At 33.7% G+C, this 22,393-nt stretch overlaps 1 protein-coding gene across 18 annotated transcripts in view; it reads left to right on the top strand.

Annotated features, from left to right (window-relative positions):
• LOC125653811 (uncharacterized) overlaps positions 1-22,393 on the top strand; it is a 73,965-nt gene that overhangs the window by 14,889 nt on the left and 36,683 nt on the right. For 17 of the 18 annotated variants that reach the window (XM_056143384.1, XM_056143387.1, XM_056143382.1 and 14 more), the window contains 7 exons: positions 1,478-1,588; positions 1,785-1,854; positions 3,833-3,928; positions 7,280-7,476; positions 8,222-8,294; positions 9,198-9,268; positions 17,829-19,321. The exons of the other annotated variant lie outside the window; for it this stretch is intronic. In XM_056143384.1, the coding sequence (XP_055999359.1) occupies positions 1,478-1,588; positions 1,785-1,854; positions 3,833-3,928; positions 7,280-7,476; positions 8,222-8,294; positions 9,198-9,268; positions 17,829-19,087 (1,877 nt within the window). In that variant the 3' untranslated portion in view covers positions 19,088-19,321. Of the gene's footprint in view, positions 1-1,477; positions 1,589-1,784; positions 1,855-3,832; positions 3,929-7,279; positions 7,477-8,221; positions 8,295-9,197; positions 9,269-17,828; positions 19,322-22,393 lie in introns of those variants that run through there. 18 annotated transcript variants of the gene reach the window in all.

Genomic DNA, 22,393 nt, shown 5'->3' with positions numbered 1-22,393 from the left:
TTTCTCAAACCTCAATGTTTTGCTTAGATATATAATTATATCTAATAAATGTATGGCATTGAGTGTAAAACAAAATAATGTATGTAGTTGAAGGTAACATTGATTTCACCCCTCGAAAACTATCGAAAAGTTATCAGAATTTTCTGCAGAGAAAGCTATTACGATATTGTTGACGTTTTAAAACAAGATACAGGGATTTCAACAGTCTCGATTGAAGTCAGCATTTCGCAAATTCTATGGTCGTTATAACGATCTAGTTCGTCAATACAACCTCGCATTGGGTCAAATGCTGTCTGACGTGTTTCATACCGATTGTTAAGCCGTTCTTGGCACACTCATTTTGACTGCTGATAACTCCGTTTACCTGATCAGGATATGGGACTCACGGCGGGTGTGACCGGTCAACAGGGGATGCTTACTCCTCCTAGGCACCTAATCCCACCTCTGGTGTGTCCAGGGGTCCGTGTTTACCCAACTATCTATTTTGTATTGCTTGTAGGAGTTATGAGATTGATCACTGTTCGTTATCTTCACCTTGCATTGTACAAGTCAATAAATGTGTGATAGTTTTTTAACGTTCAGATTCTTCAGGATAATAAAACTATTATGGACTGTTTAGCAGGGAGACATTACAAATTATCAGGTCTGATTAGGGTTAGCACCCTCGGGTGCGTGGGCGCCCTCGGGTGAGAACCCTACTAGGACCTGATAATTTGTGATGTATCCCTGCTAAACACTCCGTAATTGTATAATGTTACTCCTCCTAGGCACCTGATCCCCCCTCTGGTGTGTTCAGGGGTCCGTATTTGCCCAACTGCACGGCGGGTGTGACCGGTTGACAAGGGATGCTTACTCCTCCTAGGCACCTGATCCCACCTCTGGTGTGTCCAGGGGTCCGTGTTTGCCCAACTATCTATTTTGTATTGCATATAGGAGTTGAGATTGATCACTGTTCGTTATTTTCACCTTTCATCCAAAAAACCGTGACTGTCACTTCTAATGCCTAGCGTTTGGTGATGGAACAGTCACCACTTCTTGGATTTGACGCATCTGCCGGGATATCCTGCTTCCACCTCCTGAGTTTGAGGTGTCTGCGGGGATCTCCATCTTCCGGTTACAAAGCAAGCACCAACACCACTGTTATATTTACATATACCTGATATTTCAAACAAGTTTATAACATGTACAAACGAAGCTTTGATCTAAGTATGATGTGTATTATACGGAGAATAAAGAATACAGTGAACTGAAGGTTCCTAGGAATGGGCGAGGGGATTACTTCAGCTACGATGCTTTAAACATTCTTCATGTAGTACAACGTGCAATCTTCATGTATTTCACTAGTACATGTACTGTAACTTAAACGCAACACATAACTGGTTCTGAATTGTTTACTCTGTTCAAACATTTTTTATATCCAGTTACCCACTTTACCTCCATATGTTCCACGACGAATATCTAGTTTATTTTTTGACAGGAAATTGTCTTGAGCTTGCGGCGGATGGAATACTTAATCATTTTCCTTGTGCTAAAACCTTTCCTTGTGGATGTCCCGATAGTTTTTACTTCAGTAACGAGATATATAAATGTAAGTTTCCTTCAAAAGTATCGTCTCATCTCAACTTGTACTTGTGCAAAATGTTTTACAAACTTCGTTGTTGTTAAATTTCTGTGTTGTTGTTCATTTCTAAAGTTCTTTCTTTTTCTCAATTTACAAATAATAAGATACATGTAATTCTGTCTGTAAATGTCATGAGGTTATTGTATATTTCCATTCTTTGTAGATCCAAAGTGCCTTCAAATTAATACCCAGCTAGAATGTTTCGAGTCGGATATTCAATGCATGATCACAAAGTATGGTGATATTCGCATGTTATATATTTGATATTCAGTTGTGGCATGTGTGATATTATATAGATACTGCATGCAAATTGCATGTATGGTAAAACTTTAAAATTCGCAACACGAGAAAACCATTTAATTAACAGTGTCATGACCTTTTCAGTGCTTTTTTTAATTCCTTATCTGGCCTTGTATCGTATTAGATCGGACATTTTAAGAAAGTAGATTGTTATTGGGTTTTCAAGCATAGATATATATATATAGTCAAAACTGCCATAGCGACCCATTGTATTTAGCGACTCACTGTCGTATGTGACCATAAAAAGTTCCCCCCAAGACGTTACTCTATATATTGTACCTGTATTAAACGACCACCTGTCTGACGCGACCAACGACCATGATTTTTACAACCTTTTCATGTATTTTCACGAAATTTTACCTCTATTTAACGACTGTACATTTTTCGATTACAACGTAATTACTACTTTCGATTTCAGTTGAGCCGACTATTCTGGGAATTATCGCCCCTAACACTTTCGTTTTCAAACGCACGACTATTCTGGGAATTATCGCCCCTAACACTTTCGTTTTTATACACACAATTTTGCGATGATCTTGTTTAGTCGGCCCTCTGAATAAATTATTATGCCTAAGCTGTCAACATGCAGTGTCGTGTGTGGTTAATTAATAAAACCCGAGTTGATGTTTATTTAACAAAATCAAGGATCAGGGAATCAAGGCCGATGTATTTGAGGGTGTGAATTTTGACAAACTTTAAGAAGTGCCGGGTAGGCTAGATCGGAAATGAAAATCTACCACTTGTTATACCATTATGATATACCATTATGTTCAACAGAGTAAAAATTTGCCCCGTTGTGATATAAATCAGGTAAATATTGTGCTTAGGACTGAAATTTTAAACGGAGTATTCGCAGTTTTTCCTGCATGAGATACTAGAGGTTTCCAGAATAATGACCGGAATTTGCGGCTCACTTCGACATGTCCCGAGTATTTGACACGTCTGAGTTCAAGAAAATTGCTTGCATTAGTTCTAAGCTTAAAAGATTTGCTGTGCATGTACAATTGATATTGTGATTTATTTAATGTTTCTCAAATTGAATAACATTTTTCCAGCATGTATTGTACAAAAGGAGACGCAACACTTCACCATCTGCTTTCTTACCACAAGCATTGCATTTTTTAGTCACACTGTACAAGTAGGCTATACATAAATACTCTTTACAACAAAGTGTTTTTAAGTTTTAGAAAATCTACATGCAGTTCATAAATAATTTTTGAATCTCATGTAGATGTGTAATATGAAATGCATGCAAAGTGTATCATTCTTAAATAGATTAAAAGTGTAATTTTTATGAATAAAAAATTATGATACAACACATCATATTCTAGATTTTTAACAACAGTGTATTATTAATTTTATTTTACAACTATTAAAACCGTACTTGATATTCTTAATGATAAATTCCAAATACATGTAGTCATTTTCTCCATTATACAAATTATTTACGAAATTTTATCCATTAACTGCGGGAAATAGGCAACCTGTATTTAGAGACCACCTGTCATATGTGACCTTTTCTCCATTCTCCGTTGGACGGTCTCTTAATACAGGTTTGACTGTGTGTATATATATATATATATATATATATATATATATATATATATATATATATATATATATATATTTATTTATTTATTTATTTATATATAATATCGATATTACTCTATATCACACAGGAGGGTGTGATTTTTATCATCCAGAGTGTGATAGCATTTTTAAATATTTTTTTTCTCTCAACCAATCAGAGTCATCTAATTTACATGAATGCACGATATATATAATTGCTATTTGTTGTACTTCGATTTACAATCTGGAACTCCAACACCTATATTAAAGAGAATAGCATTAGGAAATGTATCTAGGTAAATGTATTTTGTCTTCATTGCTTTCAAATTTAAATATCCCCAGAGCTCTTGACCATACCACAAATCTTACCAATGAAGCGATAGTTGTCAATTTCTCCACGAATTGTCAGGATACCAACATTCAACTTATTGTGACAGGGTAAGAAGTAAAATATTGTATTGTTATCATGGGACAGATCCATAACATTTTCAAAGGGAGTGTCACCTTCTATGGTATAATGGCTCACGGCGGGTGTGACAGGTCAACAGGGGATACTTACACCTTCTAGGCACCTGAGTTATGAGATTGATCACTGCTCGTTATCTTCACCTTTCATGGTACTTTTTCCTACCCCAGAAAAGGGTTTATGATGCGATATGGGTCGTTGTGGTGTCTATTGTATATTTTATGATTTCGATGAATTACTGCTGATGCGCGGATCAAATCAATCATTGCTCTTATCGATTGAATTAATGCGCGCATAATTATATATTATTACTACAGTAACGTGCTCCTAGGATTTGGATCACATAGGGTTAGCAGGCGCGGATTATCGGATCGAATATTGGTGCATTAGTATTGTGTGAATCGTCCCTCTGAACACGTTCTCGCAAGTTGTCTGTGGTGCCTTGAGGTAAAGGTGCCACAGACCGTCAAATTTGCATTCGAAAATAAGCGACAAATTTCATATTAAAATTGATCAGCATCACTGTCTAGTATTTCAAAGTCACCAGGATACAAATCATTTCTGTAAATGGTTTTCAAATCGCCGACATTTGATGAATATTCTTTTGTTTAAGATTGACAGGTAGATTCTATGTTATTTTACATGCAGACGACTTTTGATATATTTCTGATGTAACTTTTATAGTTGCATTATTATTTATTATCAAATTTCAGATCATTAACTAATCATTAATTATTTGTAACTCCAATGAAATGAAATTGGATACAAAATTTCGATTGAAGTCAGCATTTCGCAAATTCTGTGGTCGTTATAACGATCTAGTTCGTCAATACAACCTCGCATTGGGTCAAATGCTGTCTGACGTGTTTCATACCGATTGTTATGCGCTTCTTGGCACACTGATTTGGACTGCGTATAACTCCGTTTACCTGATCAGGATATAGGGCTCATGGCGGGTGTGACCGGTCAACAGGGGATGTTTACTCCTCCTAGGCACCTGATCCCACCTCGAGTGTGTCCAGGGGTCCGTGTTTGCCAAACTATCTATTTTGTATTGCTTATAGGAGTTATGAGATTGATCACTGTTCGTTATCTTCACTTTTCATACAGCAACTAGTAAACTGTGACGGGAACACCTTACTAGAGTTTGTCTACATTCAGTATGTATCAAGGTTCAAGGTTCAAAAATAGTTCGTGCAAGACAAAAATATGCGCTCTGTTGAAAACGTCATCAGTTTCAGAGGACACTGATACGGAATCAGAAAACCGGATCACACTCTGTGAAATCAAGAGTTTCAAAAATAAATCCCTCATGGGTATATTATAAAATGAATTATTGCTCTCATCAATTGAATTGATACGCTCACTAATTTAATTATTGTGCGCATCAATTCACCTCATGAAAACAATGATTGATTTCATGACTTAATTTGATTTGACTATTTGAAGATATCACCAATTAAAATATTATGTATAACTTATTTTGTAATGCTTCCCTTTATTGAAAAGAAAAACACGAAAACACTTTTCATTTGTTTTCTTTTCAAATAGGGCAAGCAATCTTTATTATTTTTTCTTTTTTAAAGATTTTAAATTAAGTGTATGTACACAATATGGTTTACATGTACTTTTCACAAGGGGGGCATTGTACGATGAATCTGTAACGACCGACAAAGTCATAATTTACATAGTGATGAAATACTTTTAACACTAAGGGATTAGCATTTGTGTTTTGCATTCACATTCTATCATAGCATTGATGATTTATGTAATTTATCAATGGTTAGAAATTGTATCATTAAGCTTTGTGATTGTCATACTGTCATTGACAGTAAATTGAAACCTCCATGTCCTTTCAGTGGCTACTGCGTTAAAAACTGATATAAATATTCAGGGGTGAATTCCTGGTGGATCCCACAGTGTAAAAACCTGATATAAAAGCCGATTTTATATAGCTGGGGTGTTTTTCCGTAAAACGGCGAGGCAATTGGACTAAAATTACCTGTTTTGAAAAAGATGTTTTGATTAATATTCAACAAGAATATAGAAACGTACTTGATTATTCTTGAAATAAGATGTCTCATCACAATCACGTTTTGGTAAAAACTTGACAACCTACCATTGCATGATTATATAAAACTCTATAAGAAGATATCTACAAATTCAAGGAATAGTTATTCTCCGCAATAATCACTGTACATGGAAGGTGTATGGAAATTAAATAACTAAAACATTCTTACAAATATATGTTACGTAACTTTATAAGTATGTGGTTCAAAACGTTATGGCATATCTGAACTTGCTAATTCCTTTAGAAATAAAATACCCATATGTTTAAGGTAAGAAAGCGAAAACATAAAAACGTAACCTACAAATTAGGCAAAAATGCGATAGCGTACAAAGTCGTATTTGGGTACATTAAATCACGCTTTTGCATAGGCTTAGTTTACGAATGCAAAAAGGAGCCATGTCTTAATGATGGCTTAAAAAACAGCAACAAAACAAAAGAAATGTTTGTGTAGGTTATGAAGCAATTATTGTTTACACATATTTACGTTATGGCTATAATAATATCGTTTTTACATGTGTTTTAATACACTACCAAAGTCCGTCAAAAAATCTGAACTCTGGTTTTTGTTTTTACAGTATGGCCAAGCGGGTTCAGAAGTGACATCAATACTTCATATTTTTTTATTTAAAATATCCTGGATGTATTTTTATATCAATAATATGAATAGCTGACATCAAATTTCGATGATCTTTTTTACATATGCAAGGTGAAGATAACGAACAGTGATCAATCCCATAACTCCTACAAGCAATACAAAATAGATAGTTGGGCAAACACGGACCCCTGGACACACCAGAGGTGGGATCAGGTGCCTAGGAGGAGTAAGCATCCCCTGTTGACCGGTCACACCCGCCGTGAGCCCCATGTAGATCCCAATACTTTCATTTATTGATATCAAATTATACATAATTATCGATATCAAGAATTCGAATTTTTTATATCATTATAAATTCGAATTGTTATCAGCAAATGATTGTTTATATAAATAATAGGAAAAACTATTGATATCAAGTGCTAGACAAAAAATAGCAACGACATCCTCAAAAATCAACCTTTGGTATGAAAAAAATCACCCACCACCCTTCATATTCGCCACTGGTTCGATAAGATCCGGGGCTATATCTGGCTATATCTGTTCGTTACCTTCACCTTCCATGTTCAACATGATGTAAATACTCGACTTCCTGTTTAGAGTTTCCAATACATTCTATAAGATATATGAATATTGCTTTAAAATATGCTTAATTTCCAGACCTTCAAATGACACATCTGTAAACACCTATAAACCCATTCAATATGAAAGAGAAAACAGAGAATGTGCCAGTTGTGAAATCCATGTGGTGTTTATCGTAATTCTAGCACTACTCTTCGTCGGATCTCTGGTTCTGTCTGGGTGGTTATACTTCAGACAGCGGCAAATGAAAAAGAATACTGCACAACAACAAATAGGTGACATTTTATAATCTTTATATATTTTTTTCAATAATTCTGATATATTTGTAACTCTTTCAGGGAAACATATACTTTTGGTTTGGGCAGATGAAAAAGATGAAGTTTTGGTTGTTTAGAAAGCTTCATCGGATCCAACTTAAATTTCATGAAACAGTTGTAAACTTTTCCGTTAGTGTATCCCTCATTTGTTTGTGTGAAAGCCATTTTTTTGGACTTCAACGATATTGAAGCTCCTTTAACATCTAGTCAACCATTTCCACGTAAATACGACATTGATTTGTACAAGAGAAACTTAAATAAATCTCTTACCAAAAGGTCTTGGCTAACGCGATACGGAATTTTCTGGCTTCTATAATTGCACATATGTCGTTGTTTAATACATAATGACATTTCACACCGAAAACGTGTATGAAAATTTCAAAATTAAGATTACTTCAAAACACTATATCGGGAGAAAAATGCGATTGTTCTAAATGCGCATGTTTTAAAATTTCCTATTCAAAAAGATATTCTTCGTTTGTTTTCAACATAGAATTTGACATCAGCGACTGAAAATCTATGAAAATGATTGATTAGGGCGAGTTCGAATGTTTCTATTTCAAAACATATATCAATCAAATTACGTTTGAATGGTATTTCGATGAGGTAACAAGTTGAAATAAACGGACATTTAAAATTGTTTGGAGATTGGAAAGGGATAGTTGCATAAGTGGCACATGATGGTGTTTGTTTTCCTTTACAGACATGACAAGGCAACCATTACTTCCTTCATCAACGTCGTCACATGAGAACAGTGAATCAACGCACCCACATGATAATACTATACAGTAAACACCGTAAAAATCAAGAACAGATATCTATACTAAGTGACAGAGAGATCCATACTAAGTGGCAGAAAGATATATGCTAAGTTACAGAGATATCTATATTAAGTTATGAAAATATCTATATTTAGTTATAGAGATATCTATATTTAGTTACAGAGATATCTATATTTGGCTACAGAGATATCTATATTAAGTTACAGAAATATCTATATTAAGTTACAGAGATATCTATGAAATATTGATTGTTTAGAAAGATTCATCGGATCCAACTTAAATTTCATGAAACAGTTGTAAACTTTTCCGTTAGTGTATCCCTCATTTGTTTGTGTGAAAGTCATTTTTCTTGGGACTTCAACGATACTGCAGCTCGTTTAAGATCTAGTCAACCATTTCCCCGTAAATACGAGATTGATTTGTACAAAGAGAAACTTAAATAAATCTCTTATCAAACGGTCTTGGCTAACGCGATACGGAATTTTAACCATATTCTCTGGCTTCTATAATTGCACATGTGTCGTTGTTTAATACATAATGACATTTCACACCGAAAACGTGTATGAAAATTTCAAAATTAAGATTACTTTAAAACACTATATCGGGAGAAAAATGTGATTGTTCGAAATCCACGTGTTTTAAAATATCCTAGTTAAAAATATATTCTTCAATTGTGTTCAAGATAGAATTTGACATCGGCGACCGAAAATCTATGAAAATGGTTGATTAGGGCGAGTTCGAATGTTTCGATTTCAAAACATATATCAATCAAATTACGTTTGAATGGTATTTCGATAAGGTAACAAGTTGAAATAAACGGACATTTAAAATTGTTTGGAGATTCGAAAGGGATAGTTGCATAAGTGGCACATGATGGTGTTTGTTTTCCTTTACAGACATGATAAGGCAACCATTACTTCCTTCATCAACGTCGTCACATGCGAACAGTGAATCAACGCACCCACATGGTACTACTATACAGTAAACACGCTACGCCTACCGTAAAAATCAAGAAAAGATTTCTATGCTAAGTTACAGAAATATCCATTAAGTTACAGAGATATTCATTAAGTTACAGAGGCATCCATTAAGTTACAGATATATCTATTGAGTTACAGATAAATCCATTAAGTTACAGAGAAATATATATTAAGTTACAGATATATATATATTAAGTTACAGAGATATACGAATCTTTTCTAGAAAATTCAATGGGAAAAACATTACCCCAAAATTGAAAACTTTTACATACATTACGTTAAAGAGATATATATTAAGTTACAACGACATCAATATTAAATTACAAATATATCTATACTAAGTGACAGAGATATCTATATTAAGTTACAGAGATATCCATTATGTTACAGAGATATCTATTAATTTACAGAGATATCCATTAAGTTACAGAGATATCTATATTAAGTTACAGAGATATATATACTAAGTGACAGAGATATCTATATTAAGTTACAGATAGATCCATTAAGTTACAGAAATATCTATATTAAGTTACAGATAGATCCATTAAGTTACAGAGATATCTATATTAAGTTACAGAGATCTATATTAAGTTACAGGAGTATATATTTAGTTACAGATCTATCTATTAAGTTACAAACATATATATTAAGTTTCTGAGACATTTATTAAGCTACCGAGATATTTGTTAATTTACAGATGTAGATATTAAGTTACAGATATATATTTTTTTTATTAAAGTTACAGAGATATCTATGATAAGTTGCAGAGATATATGATAAGTTGCAAAGCTATTTATCAAAGTACAGATACATGTTGTACCTATTAAGGATTTCTGTTTTAAGGAGATATATATTTGGCTATGAGGAATATATATGTTACATGGATATATAGCTTTAATCATAGATAAAAGTTTTTCAAGTTTACTAAAACTTCTTTAGAACTTTTTAGATTCCACATTTGATTTACACCACTTCTGACATATGAAGTCGCACAGTACGTTTGAGGTTTCTCCTTCACAACTATTAATATTTTCGTGAGGAGCAAAGATAGGGGCTTGGTAGAACATTTACTCGATCCAGCAATGCATCTTTGTTTGTAAGGGGTTTTATGTAGTTTAGGAATCCAGTATAGGTATGGTAACTCATATTTATCCGACCCTTGACTGGGATATTAAATGTGTCTAAAACTGAAGCATGGTTTTGAAGAATTTGATCTTTTGAAAGGGCAGTTTTAGTAAAAGTACGATTACCGAGAGTGGAATTAATGCCAAGTTCGCTTAAAAATACAGCTGTAATAATAAGCCTTACAAACAAATACAATGTTATTACAAGCTTTGTCAGCTAGAACCAAAACATATTCCTCATGTAACCTATCTAATTCTTTTATCACTTCTTATTTTAACATGTAAGGTGAAGATAACGAACAGCATCTAATGCGGGAGTTTAAACAGAGGTGTATGATAAGTTACAGAGATATAGGTTACCTTACAGAGATATATATTAATTAACATACAGATACCTATTAATTCATTTCTGTTTTAAAGAGACATATCGTTGACTCAGCGTGATCTATCTTTTTCATATGGTATATATCTTTATTCATAGATAAAAGTTTTTTGTCAATGTCAAATTAAATCGATTTCCTAGATCCTCCTAGTATATCTATTAAGTTGGAGAGATATATATTAGATCACAGAGATAAAAATTAAGTTACATAGATATATATTAAGTTGCAGATATATTCATTAATTTACAGAGATTTATATTAAGTTAGATATATAATAATTTATTTCTTTTTAAAAGAGATATCTAGTTGGCTTGGAGTGATCTATCTTTCACATATCGATAAAAATATTTTTTCATTGATTCAGGTTAAATTGTTTTTATCAAAGTCAAATGAAATTAACTCCTAAATCATTTTTCCTTGCCCCGAGGAGATAAATTGTTCATAATATCGATATCCACCTTTAAGGACATAGGGTACCCCAAACAAAGTTACAGAATTTTGTAAGACTCTTCGTAAATGTGTTAATATTGCTAAAAACTCATTATTAAAACAAAGGTTTACAATGAAACCAGCTTTATTTCTGCATTATTCGCAAATCATTACTAGAAAATTCAATGTAAAAGTATTGAAGTCAGCATTTCGCAAATTCTATGGTCGTTATAACGATCTAGTTCGTCAGTACAACCTCGCATTAGATCAAATGCTGTCTGACGTGTTTCCTACCGATTGTTAAGTCGTTCTTGGCACACTGATTTTGACTGCGGATAACTCCGTTTAACTGATCAGGATATAGGGCTCACGGCGGGTGTGACCGGTCAACAGGGGATGCTTACTCCTCCTAGGCACCTGATCCCACCTCTGGTGTGTCCAGGGGTCCGTGTTTGCCCATCTATCTATTTTGTATTGCTTATAGGAGTTATGAGATTGATCACTGTTCGTTATTTTCACCTTGCATTACCCAAATTCTTGAAAAACATTTTTATTGATGCATTGCAATTGAAATAAAAGAGAATCCACGTAAACGCATTATGTTCAAAATGCTATGTTTACATGCAATTTCTATTATTTCAACAAACAACAATGTAAATGGATCATTAATGCATGAAATGTACCAATGATTTGAAGACAATTTTGAAGGATTTCGATTTTAGGGTATTGTTTTACCAATGAATTTTCTAGTGAAGATTTTTGCATAATGCAAAAAGGTGGTTTCATGGGGGAAATCGTGTGGTAAATATTGGTTTTTAGCAATATCAAAACATTTACAATTTTTTTTTATAGATATCTTTGTAATGTAATATATATTTCTGTAACTTAAAGGACACAACGCATGTTTCTAAACTTTTTCATTTTTTCAGCAAAATTAACTCTTTTTATGCCTAAAACTACTTTAAATGTGTTTTAAATGAAATATTTTGCGTAGTTTTCGAGTTTGAAAGCGATAAAATTCAAATCTTGCGATATGCATATTTTCTTTCGCTAGTTTACGCGCCATTTTGTGTGACGTCATATGCGCCCTCGGGTTTGAAAACATCTATTAGCCATTTCATAAACAGATTAGATTTAATCGACAAAAAACCAATTGTCACGTTAACGGCTTGTAAATAATAATGCATTAAGATGTTTTGTGCCGTGCTCAGGTGTACTAGTTGTCGGTAGAAAGGATTTAGACTGAGTATTTTTCAATTTTTCGAAGGAAGGTACGAGAAAAAAGACGTGTATAATTTTTTTGTTGGAGGAAGAACTTTACCTTAAAAAAAACACCCAGTCACCTTTTCAAACATCGCTTGGACAGAGACCCTGATGAACTGCGAGAAAATGGATATATCGAAGCTATAAACACTGGTAGGCCTATAGCATACATTCTGTTTTGCTCTTCAAATTCAATACACACTCGGATCAACTGACCTTCACCTTGTAACAACATATATCGACGATACAATGTAACTTCTACCAACTGGTAGATTTACAACAACAAAAAATATAGATACAAAATAATTGAACTTTAAATTATACAAATAATAGAATATTGTATTTCCTAACTTTAAATTGAATTATAAAATTATTTCTTTATTGAACTCGTAGCATCTTGAGTGCGTCAGTAGGCTATAACGATGTGCTCCCACTTCGTACTTCCTAAAGACGTGCAGATCACAATTCAAAAATAGTAATAAGATTGCTTTATCAAAATAAAATAATGTGATTACCACTTTAAATTTGAATATTTTTATTGATTTGTGTGTGTGTTGTCTTTTTCTTTCTTTCCGAAATGCACGCGTGACAATAGCTTGGCATAGGGCCTAGTTGTCAACAATTTAACGTATCATAATTTGTCTAATCCAAAAATAAATAATGATTGCACTGTTTATTTTAGAAAAACAGCGCCAATTACAGATGTATAAAGGAATAACATCCCCAAACAGTTTGTAGACAGCGGCCCATATAAACATTATTTACTCACAATTTTGCCGATTTCATACACGCTTTACTCGCTATATTTGGGTATTTACATCGTTATATGTGTGCACTGGTGGCGAACACATATAAAACTCGGACAATTTATCAACATCGATTTAAATGTTGCCCATGGTAAATTAATTAGGCCCCTAAAAGTTGAGTTTCTAATAATATCTCGTAGTACTTTCACAATCCGAAGGGCGCATGTGACGTCACTGTACCACGTGACTACCTACCTAATTAACTTGACTTTTTGAAATCGGGGCTTAGATTTAAGTCTGTATTGTGGTTAATTATCGCAAAAGGACCAGAACCACAAAGTACTAAAATTGGCCCTTTCACCAAAATAAATGAGACTTTCACAGTTGATGCTCTAGGATTTATAGGTCATAGAACAATTTATTTTATAACAATATCTTTTCTAGTTTTCGTTTTACAGTCGTTTAAACTCTGTGTTGTTTTTCAACAGAAAAACTATATAACGTCATGATGTTGACGTTATGAGAATCACAGTGTAATACACAAATAATGGACGCATAGGTTAATATATATTTTTTGGGCTTATTCTGATTGTAAATCACAACTGTTAAAATACTAGGAACTTGTATATTTTCTATCACGATGTTTAAATTTGTGATATATTGCCCCCCCCCCTTTCCCACTACATAACACTACAATTTTTTCCCCGCTGTATTGGACATAATTGAAAAATCGTGATCAAAAATTAAAATTCCTTGCAGTGAAAGGACCACAGCAAACAGTATTGTTTTACCGTCTATCTCAAAGACGAGTTTATATTTTCAAGTTGCATATATCTATTTGTATCAACTTCCATTAAAATTGATATAATTGAGGATAAAAAAAAAAGAGAGAGACAACTGTATAATTTTGATTAAACTTGAGTTATTATAGTAACTAATTACAAAAATGGAGTTTTAAAACTATTTTTTTTTAAATAAAACACGGTGGACCTTGAAAATTGTCGGCACCTCTGAAGTCTTAATTTTCTGAGCGAGGTAGACATTTAAGTCCACGGAGATCTGACATCTGTGCCTCCTTTGTGAAACCGTGCACCTTCGTGTGATAAAAAAAAAATACTAAGCGAAATATTAGTGGGTGAGAATTAAAACGTATAAAACGGCGACTTGTATATGTTCATATCATTTAATGATATATATTATTGTAAATTTAAAATAGTAATTTAATTTTTAAAAATGTACCTTCACTGTCTATCTTTAAAGAATTACCATACTGATTTGATAACTTACTTAAATTGTTTACATGTTGGAGTTTGCTATTCGAAACAATTCATCTTAATTACCCTTAACTTATGACGTCCGTTCTGTATTAACTTTCCACGTTTATATGTTTGAAGCAGATATAGAGTGGACAGTGTCACTAAATGGATTTTAATTATCTCTAAGTAGAAACCTCAACATGTTTGTAAATCGGGATTATTTCTTGTATATAGATATATCAAGATATTGATATATATCCGTATGCAGACTTTCCCGCAGACGTTCACACCTTTATGAAACGCCCAAATTCTCGACATCCCGTACACAAACACCTGTACGTGTTAGTCGCACATTGTTTTACAGCACGAGCAGCACGAGTTCACCAAGAGAAGGATCATTTGACTTTGAAAATGAACAAACGAATATCACATGGTATAAATTGGCATTGATTTCAATTTGTTAAATAGCATGAATTATATCAGCTCAAAGAAATGTGGACCATAAAATGACAAGTAAAAGCATTGGTTTATTTGTGCGATTATTTTAAAAGATTGACATTTATATTAGTGCACCACATGTATTCTAATGTATAATTTTCATTGTAATTAAGAATATTAGATGATTTAGATCCGCTGTCTACATGTTTACAGGTAGTGTAGAAATATCAAAAAGTGTACAGTTGACAACGCGATTGAAATAAGAATGCGGACAATTTTTTGTTTCTTCAGTGACTCACGAACTTGCCCGTCTTCTGAATGAAAGTTATAGAACATACTATTTTTTTTTATATCAGTTATAACACCCGAAAACGGGGGCAAAAATCATCTTCGCTTGCCATGGGTTTTGGGTCGATTCTGCTCTTCGTGGGTTGAACACATTTTGCTATCGAAGATGGAAATTTTCTTTAAAATGCCTAGATTGTCCGCTTGCATAAACATGTATTACGGTGGTAAAAAAAAAAAGTCTAGTAAATCCAATGAAGTTGTAGTAATATAGATTTTATATTTATTTCATTTTTGACTGAGAGGGCGTTAGATAGTTAGGCACGTAACATCGGTTTAACATGGAAAAAAGAGAAATTAAATATATCAGAATGAAGTGGAATGGTTAATTAATGTATAGCGTGTATGAATAGAAGCAACTAAAATGCAAATCGTCAAATAATGTTGTCTATATATATTTGTGTGTGATCTAATTGCATTTGAAACCGATATTTTAAAACATCCTTACAGTAGACTTGGATGGGTCCATGTGGCGATCTATCCACTGCACACTTAAAGAAATTGAATTTGGGAAGGGGATTGGGACAGTTTGAGTGGATGAAAACCACCATCGCCACCACACACATGTACACAATTTAAGGTTTTGAAGATTGGACAATTTAAGCACAATTTCCTGTTGCTATTGTAGGCTGGATTATTAAATTAAGATATATTTATTGGCACAACACATGTCCAGTTTATTAATTGGCAAAACATATATAATATAGCATTCAGTCCGTCTGTCATAATTTAATTTTACTTGTATCACGCAATTTGATTTGTTGAGCACGCTGAAAAAAATATTTGTTTATATTGTTTAAATGTAACTTGGCATTGGGACACACCTCCTTGACAACCAAGACGACACTATTTTTCCTTTTCTAATTTTACATTGGACAATGGAACACTGATACGTTGATAGGCCTTCGAACTAGGCCATGAAATTGAAAATCAACGGAATCAAACATGCACAATTTATAAATACTGTACTGTCTTACCCCCCCCCCCCCCAAACAAAAAACAATTTGCACAGTCTTTGTTTACAAGTAAAGTTACATAAAAATAGAAAATAAAAAACTCATGACATGCACAACGATATCATATGTGAAATCAAAACAAAACAAAACCAGTATATCGAGTATTTTCATATGGGGGTTACTTGATCCGCCTATCGAAGCATAAAATGCGTCATGAATATCTTACAACAGATGACGTCATGTCTCATTGATAACATGTGGATCGCTATCTATTAATTGCTTACATAATTTACTGTCGGGTTTAACTGGCGGCAATGCTGCATGCTATGGTAAGTCATGTTGTAGTTTAAATCTAATATTTTGAATTCCTTTTTGCCTGACCAGATCATGCTAATATTCAGCCCGAAACTTGGATGTACTGTAAATCAAAGAAGGACTTGCTCCCAATGTACGTAAAGTTAGGTTAAATAAAACAGTTATTTCGAATGTTGACAGTCTAAAGCTGCGTAGTAACACTTTTGTAAAATAAATAGAGCAAAAATTATTCGATATGATATCAGTACCATACAAGAATACTTGCGTGAAGCCTGAATATTTTCCGATATCCCAAAGTGAAAGAAGACGCCGCGCCATGTTCATTTCAGTCACTAGACCTAACAGTTTCGGTAACTGTCGTTTCGTTCAATGATAATGTTTATGATAATAATGTAAAACTACCAAATTTGTACGCAGTTTTTAAGCAACGATGCAATGAAGATGTATTGTGAACGACTTTAAAAGATGAAAACAACTAGGTATTGAAAATGAACATCTATAGTAAGAGGGCAAAACAAGCTGCAACCGAAAACTATTATTAGGTGAGGGAATTTCCCTTGCTTTAAAAATAAACACCGAACTAAAATGACCTATGTACATATACATGACACGAAATAAAAAACGTAGTTTCCTTCTCCATAAGATACTTAAACCAGCCATATTTTCTGTAAAATTCAAGTTTACCACCACTAGCGCATTATAACCGTAATATTTTTCAGCAATCCGGAATATCGTTTTTTTTTAAAATAAAAATAGTGCTCATAGCTCGCCCTAAAATATTTTTGCATTTATGGACAATTGAAAAGGTGTATATTATAAAAATACTTTAAATATTTTGGGCGAGATGAAACCAGTATGACAAAACCTTTACAAAATAACCAGTTTTTGGTGGAAAATGACAGAAATACGGTACCATATCCGGTTCTAGTATGTATACAGCTTTAGTTGTGCTCCTATTTTTAAAATCTAACATGCTTTTTTAAGCCCCGGATTCTGATACATATTTATAACACCAATACTCCTATTCAACACTTACTTTCATTTTTATATATTTTAAGGGCCATAATATGGGATTTGTGGCCCTAGTCCTTTCGGCGAACGAACAATTAGAATCAATTACTATAAGCATAAAGAAGACAAAATGCATGTAATATTGTATACTTTGAAAACACGAGATATGTCCTTTAATATTATCTGTAACTTGATAGACATCTCTGTAACTCAATCTATAGCTCTGTAATTTAATAGATATTACTTCTAGTTTACTCCATTTTCTGTAATTTCATGTAGATGAAGCTTTCTCCGATCTAGCAAGAGCATGTCGAAATGGAGATAAGGCTAAATACCATTCCCTGACGGCGCCGGAAACCTTCGACAAAAGCTTACTGATAAAGAAAGACAACCGAGGCCGGACCGTCCTCCATCACGCTGTTTATGGAGGAAGTTATGATATCGTGTACGATCTGTTAAAATTCAAAGAAGTAGATGTCTGTGAAAGAGAAAATATTGGCAGAACAGCTCTACACCTAGCTGCTCAAGGTGACAATGTGGAGATTTTCAACACAGTTTTGCAAAAGGTGGGAAACAGTTTGTTGCAGTCTAAGGATAAAAATGAGCTAACTCCATTCTGTTACGCTGCACTTGCTGGGAAAAAAACTGTCATAGAGAGTATAGTTGAAAAAGGATTTAATATCGAAAAATTAACAAAATATGGTGAATCTATCGCACATCTGGCATGTATTGGGGGTAGTTTAGAAATTTTGAAAATGGTCTCCGAGAAAGAAAGTAAACGTGGATCATTGAACACAGAACATGAGGAGGAGGAGGAGGACATAATCAAAAGAAAAAACAAAATGGATTGGAATCCTCTTCAGTACGCAGCAAAGTCAGGAAACACAAATATCCTAAAGTTTCTGATTGAAAATAATGTTCGTCTGATCAATTCCACTGAGGACTTGAAATCTGCGTTCCATTCTGCGTGCGAAAATGGACATCTTGAAGCCTGCACATACATTGCTCGATATAGACCTGAATGTGTCCACACAACGGATAACAGAGGAAGACATGCGGGTCATTTCATAGCTAAATGTGGAAACGTCAACATTTTAAAAATTTTGATTGATGAATGTAAACTGCTAGCTGATAATCCGTCCTCTCAGAAAATCAATATTCTTCACATTGCATGTCGCCATGGAAGGTTTGACATGTGTGTATATATAGCAGAAAATTATCCGCATTTAGTTACACAAGAGAGCAAAAAGGGTTGGAATGCAGCCTTATTTCTTAGTGAAAAGGGAGGGGCTGATGAAGAAAGACTAAAAATACTTCAGTTCTTAGTGAGCAAATGCAAATTATTTGTGTACCATGTCTCTAGAGCCGGAAAAACTATTCTATACAACGCATGTGCTAATAGGTCTCAGAGATTCTGTCGATATCTTCTTGAAAACTACCCTGACCTTCTAACAATCGAACGATGCATGGACCCCAGAAATGTCACCAGTGATCCAGAAATAATCGGTCTCATTGAGACGCATTCCAAGGAAGAGTAACGTTATGCTTTATTTCAGCGATACAGAAAAATACATTGTAAGCCCAGATGTACGTTAAAATAGTCTATAACAAGCTGGTTGTACTTCTAATCCTGGTGGAATCCGTTCGTATTCAATGTTTTATTATGAAAACTGTCATCAATTTTCAAAGAAAAACTTTGATCATCCATGTATCTTTCATCAATGCTTTCAATGAACAGTTATTTTCACTAGGAATAAAATATATAAAAGATTGAATAATTTATCATTTACAAATACTAGCACATCAAGGGACCCACGTGTTCTCACTCTGGCCTCAGAATTACACCGAGGCGCTTTGCGAGGGTAAGACGAGGAACGCAACGATAAAACACAATTAAATGACCGTATCACCATTTATCTAATATATGTAAAATTATCAAAATAAAAAAAATATAATTAAGGTTAATAGCTAAAAGATTTTATATTTTATATTTTTATTTGGAATTTTTGTTTAGGGGAGTGGGGTCGGTGTTTGATAATTCAAACAATCACAGTTTATACATGAAGGACGAAGATAAAGAACAATGATCAATTCTTATAACTCCTACAAGTAATACAATATAGATAATTGGGCAAACACGGACCCCTGGATATACCAAAGGTGGGATCAGGTGCCTAAGAGGAGTAAGCATCCCTGCCGACCGGTCACACCAGCCGTGAACCCATATCTTGATCAGATAAACGGAGCTATCTGTAGTCAAAATCAGCGTGTGCAGAACGGCCCAAGAATCGGTATGAAACTCGTCAGACAACATTTGACCCAATGATAGGCTGTATTGGCAAAGTAGATCGTTATAACGACCATAAAATTTGTGAAATACTGACTTTAATCGTGATTGTTGAACCCCTGCACCATCAACTTGTTTGTCAGTAGCCTGCCTCGATTTAAAAACTGATCATATGCAGAACAAACTCTTGCGTATCGAATCGGTTGAGGGATATAAACACCATATGCAGGCGATAATCGAATATTGCTACATGGATATATGAAGTTGACGATGGAGAAGCTGAAATCACCCCGTTTATCATAACGCTCAGATGTTAGTTTGCAGCTAATATCTATTTTCGATATGAAGCATAAGTAGACAACTCTGAGGTGTATTTTATTTTGATTTCATCTTTGCGGTGTTAGAATGTTATTATCGGAGTCCTGAGGGTTCTATATTGGGTCCTCTGTTTTTTATTTTGTTTGTAAATGACTACCCATCATGTCTCAAGCACTCTACAGTCAATATATATACAGATGATACCACGCATGATGTTTCTGATAAATCTTTAGATGTAATTGGAAAAAAATTAAAGGAGGATCTTATAAATTCTATGGAATGGATGCATAAGAACAAATTGACAATAAATTTAAAGAAAACACAATGTATTTCAATAGGAACGTCACATAAATTATCGAAATGTAGAAACCTTTGTATTAATGTTGGTGAAATTTTTATAGAAAATGTCAAATGTGCCAAACTGTTAGGTGTTTACATTGATAAATATCTTACGTGGTCTTATCACACAGATGCCTTATGTAAAAAAAAACTTAGTCAGAAACTAGGTGTTTGAAGGAGATTGAGTACTTTTATGTCAAAGGAGGCACTACTCAAAATTTACAATACTATTGTTTTTCCTCATTTTAATTATTGTTGTACAGTATGGCATGATTCAAAGAACAAGACAAATATTGATAAGTTTTTTTAAATTACAAAAGAGGACAGCAAGGATCATTTTACATATCAAAGTACCTCATTCAGTGTCAACTTCTTGCATGCTATCAAATTTGAGATGGATGCCTTTGATTGACTATTTTATTTATCGAAAAATTATTTTTATGTTTAAAGTTTTACATCATATGACTCCAGAGTATTTACATGTTTTTAGATTTGTGAATGAGGTAAACACAAGAAATACAAGACAGAGCTCTACAAATTTTATTTATGTTACAAGAGCCAAAACAGAATATTTTAGAAGATCTTTTATCATTTTAGGCAGGTAGCATATGCAAGTGGCAGGCAAAAATTGTTACAGGCAGGTGGCAGATACCAGTGGTAAGGCCAGTGGCTATAAACAGGCGCATATCTGAAAAGTGCCAATTGTACATAGGGGATAAATATCAAACACCAGACAGGTGCAAATGATATTTGTATATTTTGCGACTTGGTGTACCTTTTGCAATAGATAAACATCAGATAGGTGAAATTCATAAAATTCATCATTGTTCATTAAAACTTGGGTGAACCGGGCACGAATCTAGATGCTATGCAAACACCTGGCACGTTACAATATGAATAAACTTTAGCACAAACACTTCTGCATGCAGCAACCAGATTTATATTTTGCGATCTTAAATATCCGTTATTATCATATAGCTAATAAATATTTTATTATAAAGTCTGCGTAAAATCTAGAGGATGTTAGCGTTCAATATCCTCAGAATTTATTGAACGCTAACTTTGCATTGCGTAAATTGTATGCGCTCAAAACATTCCGAGTACGAGCGTTCAATATTGACGTTACCGTAACGACGTAAACAACTCTAAATGGCAGACGACGGTCCTCCGAATCTGACAGAGCCGGTATTTGATATTTACTTAAGCAAATTGTTTTACTGTACATAAATCATGATGTCCCCATTCACAAAATCAGTTTGCTTCATGTATTAGTGACGGGTTAAACATTGAACAGTTAAGAAATGCATGCTGATATTGCATACCTTCACCTTAGATGCCAATATTGATGAATTCTCGTCTATTTTGGAGTATTTTAATTGAAAAGGGATATAATTTAACAGCTTAATACTTTAGCTATATAATAAAAGGGTTATTGAACCTATATAGATGAATATTGGCACTCCTTGGCTGTCAAAATGCACTCGCAAGCTCGTGCATTTTGACAGCCAACTCGTGCCAATATTCACCAAAATAAGTTCAATAACCCTATAATATTCTTCTTTCAATATCAATATGGTGTCGGTTGTTGGCTGCGAACAATTATATGAATTTTAAAAAAGAATGAATGTGGAAATCGGCTGTTTTCGAATTTTTGCAAGTTATAAAACTGAAGCAAACTGTTCCTTGATTTAACCTGATAAAAGTTTACTTATTTTGCAATTTGATAAGTATGTCCAGTCAAACAATTAATGCTTGGATTAGTTTGCCATAAGAATCTGTAAATAACAAACGCAGACGATATAGATCTGCCTTTTGAGACACAGAGGCGCATAAAAAAAATGGGAATTACTATACTTTCACTTTTAAAGGTCACGGAAACATATATAACAAAATTAAATTA

The sequence above is a fragment of the Ostrea edulis genome, chromosome 7 (assembly GCF_947568905.1).
Source record: "Ostrea edulis chromosome 7, xbOstEdul1.1, whole genome shotgun sequence".
In the NCBI taxonomy this organism is placed as follows: Eukaryota; Metazoa; Mollusca; class Bivalvia; order Ostreida; family Ostreidae; genus Ostrea; species Ostrea edulis.
Note: the sequence above shows the minus strand (reverse complement) of the source record. Positions and strands in the feature narration are given on the sequence as shown.